Source organism: Cynocephalus volans, chromosome 14, assembly GCF_027409185.1.
Source record: "Cynocephalus volans isolate mCynVol1 chromosome 14, mCynVol1.pri, whole genome shotgun sequence".
Taxonomy (NCBI): domain Eukaryota; kingdom Metazoa; phylum Chordata; class Mammalia; order Dermoptera; family Cynocephalidae; genus Cynocephalus; species Cynocephalus volans.
In genome coordinates this window covers 11775606-11788835 of record NC_084473.1, presented here as the reverse complement: position 1 = coordinate 11788835, position 13230 = coordinate 11775606, and the positions used below count along the sequence as shown (strand labels likewise).

At 46.8% G+C, this 13230-nt stretch overlaps 1 protein-coding gene across 1 annotated transcript in view; it reads right to left on the bottom strand.

The window, feature by feature from the left end:
* The window catches only part of GREB1 (growth regulating estrogen receptor binding 1), a 141586-nt gene that overhangs the window by 25514 nt on the left and 102842 nt on the right, over positions 1–13230 (bottom strand). Inside the window, exons 15-21 of the mRNA XM_063078617.1 lie at positions 12392–12572; positions 11687–11882; positions 10173–10309; positions 4432–4771; positions 3457–3572; positions 1411–1610; positions 108–197 (exon numbers count right to left, since the gene is read on the bottom strand). Of these exons, the coding sequence (XP_062934687.1) occupies positions 108–197; positions 1411–1610; positions 3457–3572; positions 4432–4771; positions 10173–10309; positions 11687–11882; positions 12392–12572 (1260 nt within the window). The remainder of the gene's footprint in view (positions 1–107; positions 198–1410; positions 1611–3456; positions 3573–4431; positions 4772–10172; positions 10310–11686; positions 11883–12391; positions 12573–13230) is intronic.

The window sequence follows — 13230 nt, the reverse complement described above, 5'->3', positions numbered from 1 at the left end:
GTTCTGATTGAAAGTAAAGGGCCAGCAAATAGTCCTATACATGTTTTACTCCCTGAAATCTCAAAAAACAGTGAACTGCCTGATCTCTCCCACTTGGGAAGGCTTACCGGACGCTTTGGAGGACAGGGACGAGGACGCTGAGTCGTGGGAGCAGGATCGCTCCCTTTTCACAGGACTTCTCCTCTCCGAGGTGGAGCCTGTTTCAAAACACACACATGGAGAATGCGTCGTCACCACCTCCACATTCACCCAGCACTTTACAGTTTATGAAGTGCATTCACACATGTGCACATTCATCCATTCATCTGCCATCGACCATCGAGGACACAGGAGGAGGAAGGCACGGAGAGGGCAGTGAGGCGCTCCCAGGGCGGCGTAGGAAGTGCAGAGAGAGGGGCCCAGGAGCCCAAGGGCAGGAGCAGCAAACTCCTGGAAGAGGTGGCATCATCCCCGAGTGCTGAGGGGCTGCAGAGGTTTCCAGGTGAGGCTCAGAAGGGGAATGCCGGGTGGCAGACGCACAGCCATGCAGCCCAGAGGGGAGGGGGGGAGAGTGCAGCCAGGCTGCTGCCCCTAGCTCCACATAGCAGCTGGGGCAGGAGGGCTGGGAGGAGCAAAGGGTGACACCAGGGAGTGCAGTCACGCCTCGGGCAACAGGAAATGGAAGCACTTAATATATCGGGGTCAGGATCATGCTTCTGAAACACCGCTGCCAGGAGTCTGGCAGGCAGGTCTTCAGAAGCCCATCTTACAGATGAGCAATCCGAGGCTGGGAGAAGTTCCGGGACTTGACCCATGTCATGATCAGCAGACAGAGGAGGAACACCGCGGTCCCGGGCTCAAGACTCTACGCCCCTCTCTTCCCACTCCACACTCCACAAAGTGCTTTGCAGTTTTTGTATTACCAGCTTTTTATTTTTTCTTGCCCCAGTACTGCCTACAGCCAAATGTCTTGACTTCTCTCATTTATGTGTCCTACCGAAATATAGCGTCAGGTTTTGTTTTCATAAATCTCAATAATGGACAGCATACTGTTGAGTTGATTCACATACAGGAAATAAGAATCTTATACCAGGTATAAGATTTGAATAAACAATTTGAATAAAGCATGAACTTGAACCCTAAGAAATCTCAATTTTTCTTCCTAGTCTTTAAGAATTCTAGAGTTAGGAAAAACCTATAGGGATTTCTATTTTCTCATACCACCAAAAAAGAAAGGGGGAAAAAACCCACAAAATCTGAATTCACTGAGGGCTTTGACATTTCCATCACCAAAGACTTATCTAGCTGCCACCCAGCAGACAGGCCCAGGACCACAAGGAGCTGGAGACAGTGTCCATCTAAGTGCAGGTAGCCTCAAAGATCAGAAGCCAAGGAAGATGTGCGGCACGGGTCAGGGCCACACCCCCTCACCTTCTGTCCCCAGCTCCTCATCCTCGTTGTCTGTGCTGCTCAGCTTCTCTGCGTCACTCTCCAAGCCTTCGTTCCTAGCCCCCTTCTCCAGGGGAACCTCGTTGCTCACAAAGTAGGCGGCCAGGCCCAGCTCCTGCTCCAGGGCTGTTCTCACCAAGCAGGAGGAGTTTATCAAACGCAGGTCACAGTACCTCAAAGACCTACAAGGACACAGGAGAAGGCGTTTATCAAGTGCCTTCTAAAGTGAGGCACTGTTCCTGGTGCTAGGGGCAGCGGTGATCGGGACCACACCTGCCTTCCTCATGACTGCAGGACCACGCAAAAGGGAAAGCAACAACGTTACTGCAAGCTCGCAGCAACAATCAGTTTAACATAAGTCTTTCGGGGCACTTGCTACGTATTTAGCCCTGTGCGCCATGTAATCAAAAGAGCACTGACTTTTGGGTCCGACAAAAATGGGGCTTGAAGCCCCCAGCTCTGCCACTTCCTAGCGACGGAAACTTTGACAAGCTGTGCGGCTTCTCTGAGGCTCTGATTTTTTCATCTGAAAGATGGGAATGAATATTACTCACCACCTAAGTGCATTGTTGTGCAGATTAAATATCATAAGTGGACTTTAGCAGGCATTTACTGAGTACCTTCTTTGTACCAGGCACTATGCTAGACTTCTACTATAGATAGTATTTACTTCTTGCGGCAACAGCACTACTCTGCTGTTTTACTGTCGAATAAATTAAAGGCCATTTGCCTGAGCAGTAATTTTCAGGGCCTGGTTGGAGCCGCATCTGCCCCTCTCCAAGCCCTGTGCTGTTTCTACTGCATGCCCCAAGCACCATGTCAGCCTTTCTTCTCCTGCACACAGGCTTTGTGACTTGCTGGTGTCTGTCCCCACAGATAGACTCATTTCCACCGTATCTCTAGCATCTAGCACAGTCCCTGACACATGCTAAATGTTGACTGAATAATTACAATGTCCTTAGGAGCTGAGGAATGGAAGAATTAATCCGTGTGAAACAGCAACAGCCCAGGTTCAGCATTTTGGAGCCACCTGTAGCTGGCCTATGACACACACAACGCCCTTGCTTATGCGTGCCATGGTCCCAGGGAAAGAAGCCAGGCCTGTTGTCAGCCATATGGGCTTAATCTCTGTAAGCCTCAGTTTCTTCATCAATTTGATGGAACTACTGAAATACTACCCATCCCCCAGTGTTATGGTTAGACTGCAGTGAAATAAAGCACATGGGAGAATCTAGGGCAGTGCCCAGCACATACCCCAGGAATGCAATGTCAGCTCTTACTATCTGCCACAAAAGGGCAGCCACACAAAGGCCCCACAGCACGGATGCCTGCTCTTCTCCATGGATGTTAAGTCTTTAAAAGACAAACTGTCACCACCAATCCAAGTGACTACCTTACAGGAGGCCCAGTGACCTTCTGTTCTGAGCATCTGTGCATGTGACAGCCTAGAGGCCCCCAGGAGAGGCCGAGTGCAGTGAGAGGCCAAGAGGCTGAGATCTGCATGGCTGTGATGGCTGCAGAGGAAAGCAGCCTTTGAGACAGTCCACTCTTTGGGGACTTCCCAGAACATCTCCTAAGCCAGGAGGGACCAGCTATCGAGGCAGCCCAGGCACCAGCAGGAACCATAGTCCCAAACCCTGGAGATGATGCAATACTGTCATAACGGAACTGCCATCCCTAACATGCAATGACCCCCATGGGGAGAAACTGAGGGAGGCACTAAACTGTAACTGCAGCTGCCAGGCCTCTACCCATGGAGCCCGGCACCAGCACCCCCACAAGATCAAAAGGTGCATGAGAATTAGGAATGGCTTCCCAAGCCTCAGATGCATCTTACTACCATCTGCCAGAAAACTGTCATAATAAATACACAAATCTACAACTATGAATGTGAATGGCGCCACCTAGAGTCAGGCATTGGTAGCCCAGCCTGGCACGTGGACACCCAGACACCCACACCCCCACACCCACACACAGCTTAGGGTCAGGCTGCTCAAAGCCCCGCAGAGCATAAGCGCCTCCACTCACCTCGGCAAGGATTCCCCATGCGGGTCCATCCCACTGAAGATTAGGATGCAGGGCAGACCCTCCAACTCCAGGTAGGTCTGAGGTCTCCACTCTGCATCCTCAATTTTCTGCCACATCTGCGGACAGTTAAGAAGAAATAAATCCATAAGACTCTCACCTCCCAACCAGCCCAGCTCTGGAGAACCTTGATGTCCTCCCCCGGGTTTAAAGTTCTCGCAGTATGTGCCCTCTGATGATAAGGAAAGTTCTTTATGCTGCAGATAAGCACTTTGTCCCTCACCACTGTATTTCCAGCCACCGAGAACATGTGCAGGTGTGGGCATTCTGTTCTTGAACACCTGCTACAGCACATACCTGTCACCTGTCTGGCTGATTCTTTGGCAGAAAGTGTATATCCCCATTTGTTCCTAACGTCTTCCATTATGTTCTCTCAAGGTGGTGGTGAGCCTTTGATTCACATTTTCCACCCATTTATTCTTTCAATATTCTTTTCCTAGCCCTTTCGCATTTTGTCACCTGCGGGTTTAGTGAGAATCTACTACAGACCAGCCACTGCACTAGGCTTTGGGGAGACCAAGATCTGTGGGGGTCGTCCCTGTCCCCCACCCCCTGGGAGAAGACAGGGTGACAGGGGACGTGGAACCTGACCCAGGTGTGGGGGAAGGTGGCTTCCTGAAAGAGGAAAAGACACCGAGCTGAGGTCTGCAGGCAATGAGCATCAGCTGAACAGAGGAGGAGGCACACACCCCAGGAAGAAAGAAAAGCTTGCCACAGCCAGAGGCGGTGTGTTAGGGGGAGCAGTGAGGGGGCACCACTGGCTGAAGACACAGGGAGGGAAACAGCAGAGAGGCAGCTGGAGGGGTGGCTGGGTCTTAAGAGGCCCCAGTGGCCACCTGAAGGTGCTTGTCACCAATCCCCCCCAGCTCCAGTGTCCCCTCCATGGCCCCCCCAGGTGTCCACTGCACAGGGGCCCACCTTGAGCTGCTTCACAAAGTGCTTCCCCACGGTGATGCCTGAGCCGGGGTTGCCCAGGATGATCTCAAAGTGCTCCTCCAGGGCCAGCCGTGCCCGCACGTGGGCCAGCCGCTCATAAGCCACGGCTGCCAGCGGGGAGCAAGGCACCCGCAGCAGGACCATGAGCCCATGGCCACAAGGACACTGCTTTGGGGAGTTGAGGAGGTTCTGCGTGATCTCCAGTGTCTCCACTGACGTGTAGTTCTTCATCTGCGGGAGGCCGCTCACAGCCATCATGGCAGCCGTGTAGTGCTGCACGAGAACAAAGGTCCTGATCACCGCGCTGTGCAGGCGGGGGAACCTGCAAGGACACAAACAGACCACGCCATGACCCAGGGCCGTGCCCACTCACCTGCCGATCTCAGGACCCAGGTGGGCCTCCTAAAGACCCGGGCCTTGGATATCTGGGTCACCCAAGACATCCATCATTTCTGGCTCAGGCAACTCCCAAATTACAAACAAGGTACGTTGCCTTTAGAAGCTGGTTGTTGGGATACTGAAACAGAAGCCTTCCTCAGAAGCCAAATTATAAATTCCCTTGTTGCTTCCAACTGGGAAATGAAAACACAGGTTTGTGGTTGCTGTTTCTTTTGTGTTGCATCTCTGCTGTTCTGTGTTTGTTTATTCAACCTTTCCTTTTATTTTATGAGTCAATACATCCCTCTCTTTTCCCTAAGAGAGTTCAAGTTGGGTTTCTATCACTTTGCAATGAAGAGTCCTGATTAATAAATACGATAACTATGTATCATCAGTTCATCAATGTGTATGTATATTCGTGCATGTGCTACCTGAAATTGTCTCTTTTTCTTTCTTAGGAATCTTGTCATAGAACTACTTGGCTTTTATTAAAAATAAAAATAAATAAACTGGATAGGAGTGAGAGCAAATTAGCCATCACGGGGCAAAATAATAATAATAATAATTAACAAATAGCAACAGAAATTAAAATAAAACAGTGGGGGGGGGAATAATGAATAGAGCATCAGGGAGCCATGGAACAACTCCAGGCAGCCTAATATATGTGCACTTGGATTACTCTAAAAGGGGGGAGGTGAAAAGCAGAAAAATATTTGAGAAAAATAATGGCTAAAATTTTTTCGTACTTGATATAAACTCAATTAACTCAAGCACAGAAAAACACAAAGAAACTACCCACGGCATATCTTAATCACATTGCTCAAAATCAGTGATTATGTTTTAAAAATTTTAAGCAGCTGAAGGGGTGGGGGGAGAAAAGAGGAGCATTACACTAAGAGAAACAAAGGTAAGGATGACAGATTTCTTGTTTGAAACAGTGCAAGTCAGAAGACACTCGAGCAATGCCTTTAATGTACTGAAAGAAAAAAAAAACCAGCCTAGAATTTAAACCCAAGGAAAATATCTTTCAAAAATGAGGCAAAATAAAGACTTTTTCAGACACACAAAAGCTGAATGAATTCATCACCAACAGATCCACCCTACAAGAAATGTTGAAGGAAGTCCTTCAGACAGAAAGAAAATACCATGTGGAAATCTGGTACACAAAGGAATGAAAAGCACTGGAAATAGTAACTATATGGGTAAATATAAAAGGTGGGTTTTTTTATTATTTCTTTAAAAGATGACTGACTGTCTAAAGCAAAAAATAATTTATTGTGGAGTTTATAATATATATACGTAAACCGAATGGCAACAGAAGCACAAAGTCTGGGAAGGGAGAAATGGAAATATACTCTTGCAAGAATCTTGTGTTATACATAAAGTGGTATACTATCACTTGAAAGTAGATTATGATAAGTTAAAGATATATACTATAAACTGTAAAGCAACAGCTAAAAACACAGAGAGTTATAGCTAATAAGGAGACAGAGAAATTAAAAACAAAAACAAACAAAAAATCCACAAAAACTCAGTTAATCCAAAAGGAGTTATAGCTAATAAGGAGACAGAGAAATTAAAAACAAAAACAAACAAAAAATCCACAAAAACTCAGTTAATCCAAAAGGAGAAAAAAAGGTAACTGAAGAGATCAGACAAAGAGAAAACAAAATGCAAGATGGTAGATTTAAACTCAATCATATCAATAACCATATTAAATGTAAATGATCTACACACCTCAATTAGAAAACACAGATTGTCAGATTATATGAAAAAGCAAGACCCGACTACAAGCTGCCTGCAAGAAATCAACTTTAAATACAAAGACACTAATAGGTAAAAAGTAAAAGGATGGAAAATGATAAACTATGTTAACACTAATCAAAAGAAAGATGAAGAAGCTATATTAACATCAAAGTAGATTTTAGAGGAAACAATATTCGTTGGGTCATTTCATAATGATAAAGAGGCCAATTCATCTAGAGACACTTCACTAAAGATGATATACAAATGGCAGATAAATACATGAAAAGATGTTCAACGTCATCAGTCACTGGAGAAATGCAAATCGAAACTACAATGAGATACCACTTCATACCTATTAGAATGGCTAAATTAAAAAGACTTACTATACCATGTGCTCACAAACATGTGGAACAACTGAAACGCTCACGTGCTGCCGGTGAGAATGTAAAATGATATAACTACTTTGGAAAACAATTTGGCAGTTTGTCAAAAAGTTAAACACACACGTACCACATAACCCAGTCATATCATGACTAGGTGTTTACACAAGAGGAATGAAAGCATATGTCTACGCAAAGCCTTGTGCATTAATGTTCACAGGAGCTTTACCCATAATAGGCAAAGCTGAAAGACAGCCTATATGCTCATTAACCAGAAAATAAAGTAGCATGGCCATACAATAGTATTCGATACTAGAATAATTACACAGCAGTAAAAGGAATGAACTACTGATACATGAGCCAATACAGATAAATCTCAATATAATTATGCTGACTGAAGGAAGCCAGACAAAAAGAGAGTACATACTGTATAATTCCATTTATACAAAACTCTAGAAAATGCAAACTAATCTACAGTAGGAGAGGGACAGGAGGGAAGAATTACAAAGAGACAGGAGAAAACTTCTGTTTGTTATCTTGCTTGTGTGAAGGTTGTCCCAGTGGACACACATGTCCAAACTCGAAATGAACACTTTACATATGTGCAGTTTACTGGATGTCGGTTATTCCTCATTAAAGGTGTTATTAAACAAACAAAGACAAGCACGTGGGAGGCAGGAAGCAGTGCTCAGCTCCAAATAGCACCCCCAGGTCAGGCATAGAGATGTGCCCTGGCTGTGGCTCAGCAGAGAACTGTGCCTGCCCCTGAAGGAAGGAAGCTCCATAAACAACATGTGGAAATAAAAGATTTAGACATTTAACAATTCCCGTTTTTATCTTTAAGTCACAGTAGGTTTGTGTAAGATTTGAAGTCCTACAAGCAGATTTCCCAGCCATATGCTGCTGTCTGTGACACACGGCAAACTAGCAGCATGGCATGCACGTGGTGGCAAGAGGCAGTAACCTCCGTGTTCTTACCTTTATCTCCTTCTGTTCAAATTACTGAATTCAAGAGTTTTCCAGGAAAGGCAGCATGGTATGTGGAAAGAACATCAAACCCGGCTGTAATCCAGGTTGCCACGAACAGGCTGTGTGACCTTGGACAACTCACTCACTCTTTCTGGGCTTCAGTTCCCAAATTATAAAATGAGGTGGCTGGACGAAATGATTCCTAGGAGTTCCTATGGTTCCCCACACCTCAACATCCAGGGTTTGATATTCTCTTCTCAGTGAGATGTAACATTTAATGTCGATGCAACCCTTCTAGTTTAGCAGAGGGAGAGAGAGATGAGAGAGGACGGTGATGGTGGCAGCGGCTAACAGGATCACACAGCATGTGTGAAGTGCTGTTTCTGATGCTTAACATCTTTTAACTTGGTTAGTCCTCATAACCTCCCTATGAGGTACGTATTATTATCCGCAGAGAACTGAGGAACTTTCCAAAAGTCTCACACATTTCGCTGGTCAGTGGCAGACTCAGGACTCGAACCCAGGAGGTACAACTCTGGAGGCTGAGCTCTCAGTGTGCCACTGTTACTGAGCAGGGAATGTATATTATCTCATGAAATTCTCATAGAAAGCCACTAGGAGAGTGGCTGCATTCTAGAGTTGACAGTACAGAAGTTTAGACAAGTCAAACGACTTGCCTGAGGTGAAAATAAATAAAGGGTCGAGCCGAGACGTACGGGAACAGTGGTCAGAGCCTGGCCTTTTATTAGCTGTGAGGCCTTGGTCAGGACGGCTTAGTGATTATGCAGTGTTGGAGCCAAGTGACCAGGGTTTGAGTCCAGCTTCACTATAAACCCCCCTTGTGACCTTGGGCAGGTGACCTAACCTCGCTAAGTCTCAGTTTCTTTGCAAATTGAGGATAACAGTATCTCCTCTCTCACTGTGCTGGTGTGAGGGTGTTTCTGAGTGATAAATGTAGTGCTAAGCCTGATGTCTACAACACACGAAGCACTCAGCATAGGGCCGCTGCATGAGGAGAAGCCGGGGAGCGGGCAGAGAAGTGGGGTGTGGAGGCCAATTCTCGTAGCCTCAGCATAAAGTCTCGGAGGGCTTCTTCACTCAGCACGATCGTGAGAGCTCAACGGCCAAGCCATGAGAGAACTGGCCTGATTAATCTCTATCAGCATCACGGAACTAAAAGGGATCAGAGAGATTTAGTTTTTCAAAGCGTGCTCTGGGGAACACAAATCCCCAGAGATTTTGGGACAGCTCCAGCCTTCTAGAGACTTACAGCACACGTGGGCACACTGAAGGCACTGAGAACTCTCAGAAAAGAAATCCCATTGTTAAATGTGATGTTTCTCAAGCACATTTGACCAAAGAACCCCTAACGGTTTAACAGCTATTAGTATCCAGCCAAAGCAGCAGCACTGGGAACACCGCTTGAAAAACACATGCCTAGTTTACTCCCTTTGTCTGCAGGTGAGAACAAGGTATGGGGAGGGGCAGAGACCAGCACATGCTACAGTTGGTGGCAGGGCCATGTCTGGTTTTGCAATAAGTCTATGAGCTTGGCCTGGCTTTACCCCACATAGACCATGTGCACGTTGGCAATCAGCCTTTCTGAGCCTCAGTTTCCGCATCTGTAAAGTGAGGTCTGCTGTGACGGGGTTAATAGGACTGGCTGTGCAGTCAGACTGGCACTGGGTTCTCCCCCAGTTCTGTCGCTTGCTGGACCTGTGGCTTGAGAAAGTTACGAGGTCTCTTCGAGCCTCGGCTTTTTCATTTGCATAATGGGGATAATAATGGCAACCGGCTGAGAGAGGTGGTGAGGACCAAATATGATAATGAAAGTAAGGTTCGTGGAACAGTGCATGGCACAAGATAAGCACTCGACAGATGACAGGCAGAGGAAATGAAAAGCAAAGCCAGCCGCGATCACCACTCTCGTATCCTTAAGTCTTTTGATGTCTTATCTCCCGTTTCCCTGCCCTCCGTTGATTTGAAAACACACAATCCCACATTCCAGCATATTTCTGCCCATTCTCACCTCTAAAATTTTCCAGAGCAACATCATGACAAAGATATCACTGACCAAAAGTGATGCGAACACAGGAGAAGAAATAAACCAGGATCCTGTTAATGAAGGAACTAAGTCACCCAGGAAGGAAGGTGAACTCCCTTCCTGGAACTCCCTGGCTGGCGGTACACACCTCAACTTGCACTTTAAGCCACAGAGCACTTCTAGGAACTTCAAAGAGAGACACGTACCTTTTTCCTAATGCTGTGACCATGGCTTCAAAGGAGCTATCATATCTGAGCAAGGGGAGGCTGTGTCCTGAGAGGGTGGATTCAATAAACTCTGACAGCCCAAAGTACTTCTTATTTTCATGATATAAGTCCACTCCCTAAAACAGAGAAGAACATCAGTCACTCAAACGTTGCATTCGCAGGGATGGTCTGACGTTCACTTGCTGGGCCTGCAGATGACCTCGACTGGCATCTCAATCCAAATTGTGCTAACTACCCAGTTCCTTAAATGGCATTTTACAAGCATCTTTCTCTGCAGACCCAGTGCTAAGAGCATCCCATACTTTAAGGATAGCACATCCCCATCAGTCAAGAGTATTCCATTCATTCAGCCCCAATATCTTCACCAAGAAGAAAATCAGCCTTTTTTTTTTTTAACATACAACTTTTTGTTGAAATTGCTTTTTTCCACAATTTTAAGCTGGTTTCAGGAAAAGGAAAATCATCTTGCTTTCATTTGCCACTAAAACCAATAGAATAAAAACACATCTATCTAACCAATTTTACTCACATTGACATAAAATTCCTCCCAACTGAACATCAGAGCTTCTCAAACTTCAGAGGACAGCAAAGTCAGGGCGGGTTCTTAAAAATACAAAGGTGTAAACTCTACCCCCAGATTGCACAGTGGCCGAGAACCAGGGCCATGGAGTCAGCAGCCCAACCCCTCTGTGTCATCTTCCCCATCCGTAAATCAGAAATGGCCCTAGCACCTGCCTCCTGCATGAGTCCCTCCGTATAAAGCACTTAGAGCAGGCCGCTGGCCATGGTAAGTGCCACACAAACACCGGCCACGTCATCACTGGTTCCAAGTCTACAGGACGGAAGCCAAGCATCCATATTTTGAAAAGTTCTTCAGATGACTGTCAGGCACTCCAAAAAAGTCCAGAATTTGAGGTTTACTTATTCCTTCTGTAATGAGTTAGAATCTAACCACACAGATTCCTCAAATTACCAGAACTGATTTGGTACTCTATTTTGATGAGAGAATGGCAGGTGATAAACTAAAACAAAACTCACCAGGTTTTGAGAATGTGTGTTTGGTGTGAGAAAGGACATTTTGAACCTCACTGCTTAAGGATGTGGGGATGGGAAAACCAGCAACATTTCTAAGGCTTCTAGATTCACTTAGAGTCACTCCTCATGGAGACCAAACTCCACAGGCCTCAAGGGCTCTATCTTTAACCGCTTTACCCAGTGCCCTGTGAACAATGCTCAGAATGCTGCTCAGAGAGCTTCAGTCACTGGAGAAAGTGTCAAACTGACTGTCCTGTGTCGCATTCTAAGATGGGGAAGCCAGCTGATGAAAGGTTTCCAAAAAGACCACAAAAGGTTTCAATCTAACCCTGGGTCGAATCAAAGGTCCAAGGAGCTGGAACTCATTGACCCCCAACCATGCTTAGTCAAGACCAAAGATAATTTCTCCAAACTCCAGCTCATGGCTACACCCCAGCCCGGCAGCCCAGGGCACTCACGTTGCTGTAGGAGGCGGGCCAGTGGACCTCATTGTAGGGACTAATGAGGGTGTGCTGTGTCTGCAGCGCGTATGGGAAGGAGGTCACCTGGAGGGTCACGATGTTGGGCGCCTCCTTTACCTCCCTGCAGTTGAGCAATCTGTCCACCAGTCCCACAGACGGGTCGTTTTGAGAATAGAGGTTATGAACAGCGCTACTGAAAGAGGAAAAGGAGAGACAAGCGGCATTACTAACACCATTTTATAATTTTACAAGGGCAGGAACTAGTGGTGACCCAAGATACTGGGGATGATGGGGGCCTCCATCAGGGAGGGGCTGGGCTGAGGGCCTGCTGTCAGGACCCCCTGCCCTGCACCAGTAGGCACCTTGCTGCCAAGTGGGCTACAGAAAAAACACATCCGTCTACAATTAGGGGCCTTGGCTTCAGGCCAGGCTCTGCCCTGACCCCCTCCCATCCCACCCCAGCCCTGTGACTGAGTGAGATGCCTCCCTTCTCCAGCCCTTAGTGGTAAATTTCACAGGCTGCACTAGGTGATCCCTAAGATAACTTCCAGCTTTAAACTTCTGGAAAACATCCAAGGCCATCTGCTTACAAATACCAAGTCCGCATCTTTTCAAGACTTGTACCTTCAGCCCCAAGCATCTTCATATACATCATTTCAAAGAAGGAAAGTGTCAGCCTGTCGGATACCAAGTCACTCTAACCTCACAAGATCCCAGTGGGCATGGTCATGGATTAGGACAAAGAGCGTGTGTGGATTCTGGAAGGAGTTTTGCAGAAAGGCCTTGAATTTTGTCTGTGCTTCCACGTCTAGCTTCAAAACATACTGTTCTACCCTCTGCTTGGTCATGTGCTCCTTTTCCAGGCCAAGCTCCAGTAAAACCCCTGCAACACAGTAAAAACACATCAATAACTCCAAACATCGTCAGCAGTGGACACCTGTACAGCAGGCACTGAGCTAGGCCCAAGGCTACAGGGATGCATAGCTGAACCAGCGGAGTGGAGACTCCTCCACAGATGACCCTCACATAACTGCTCTGCACAGTAGAGGCAGGCTGCCTACAGCTTGGCTGTGGGCTTGGCAGCCCCCCAGGGGGAACCGGCAACATTGGCTTCATGAACAGCTGACCCCGGGCTTGATAAGACTTAAGTGAAGGGAAAGGTCGTACCACCCAGCAAAACCCTCTCTCAGCGTGAATGCCACAGGGCCCTCCGGTCCACCACTGAGGAGTGAGTCCTTTGAGTTAAGACACTGACTCTCTGTACCTTTCATGTTGAATCACACAGTTGCCAGAAGCACAGGGAAAACACATTAAGGAGAAGCCAGATGTCAACAGATAGGCCGTCGGCCTGAGTGGGACACAGCAAAAGTTCAAGTCCCTGGTTCTACCTTTAACAGGTTCTAAAGTCTTGGGCAAGTCACTGTCTCTGAACGTGAGCTTCACGATCAACACAATGGGGGCAAAAACACACCTGCTCTACCTACCCCACAGCAAAGATTGGCATTAACATCCAAACATGAACTTAGCCAATCGAAGCTTCT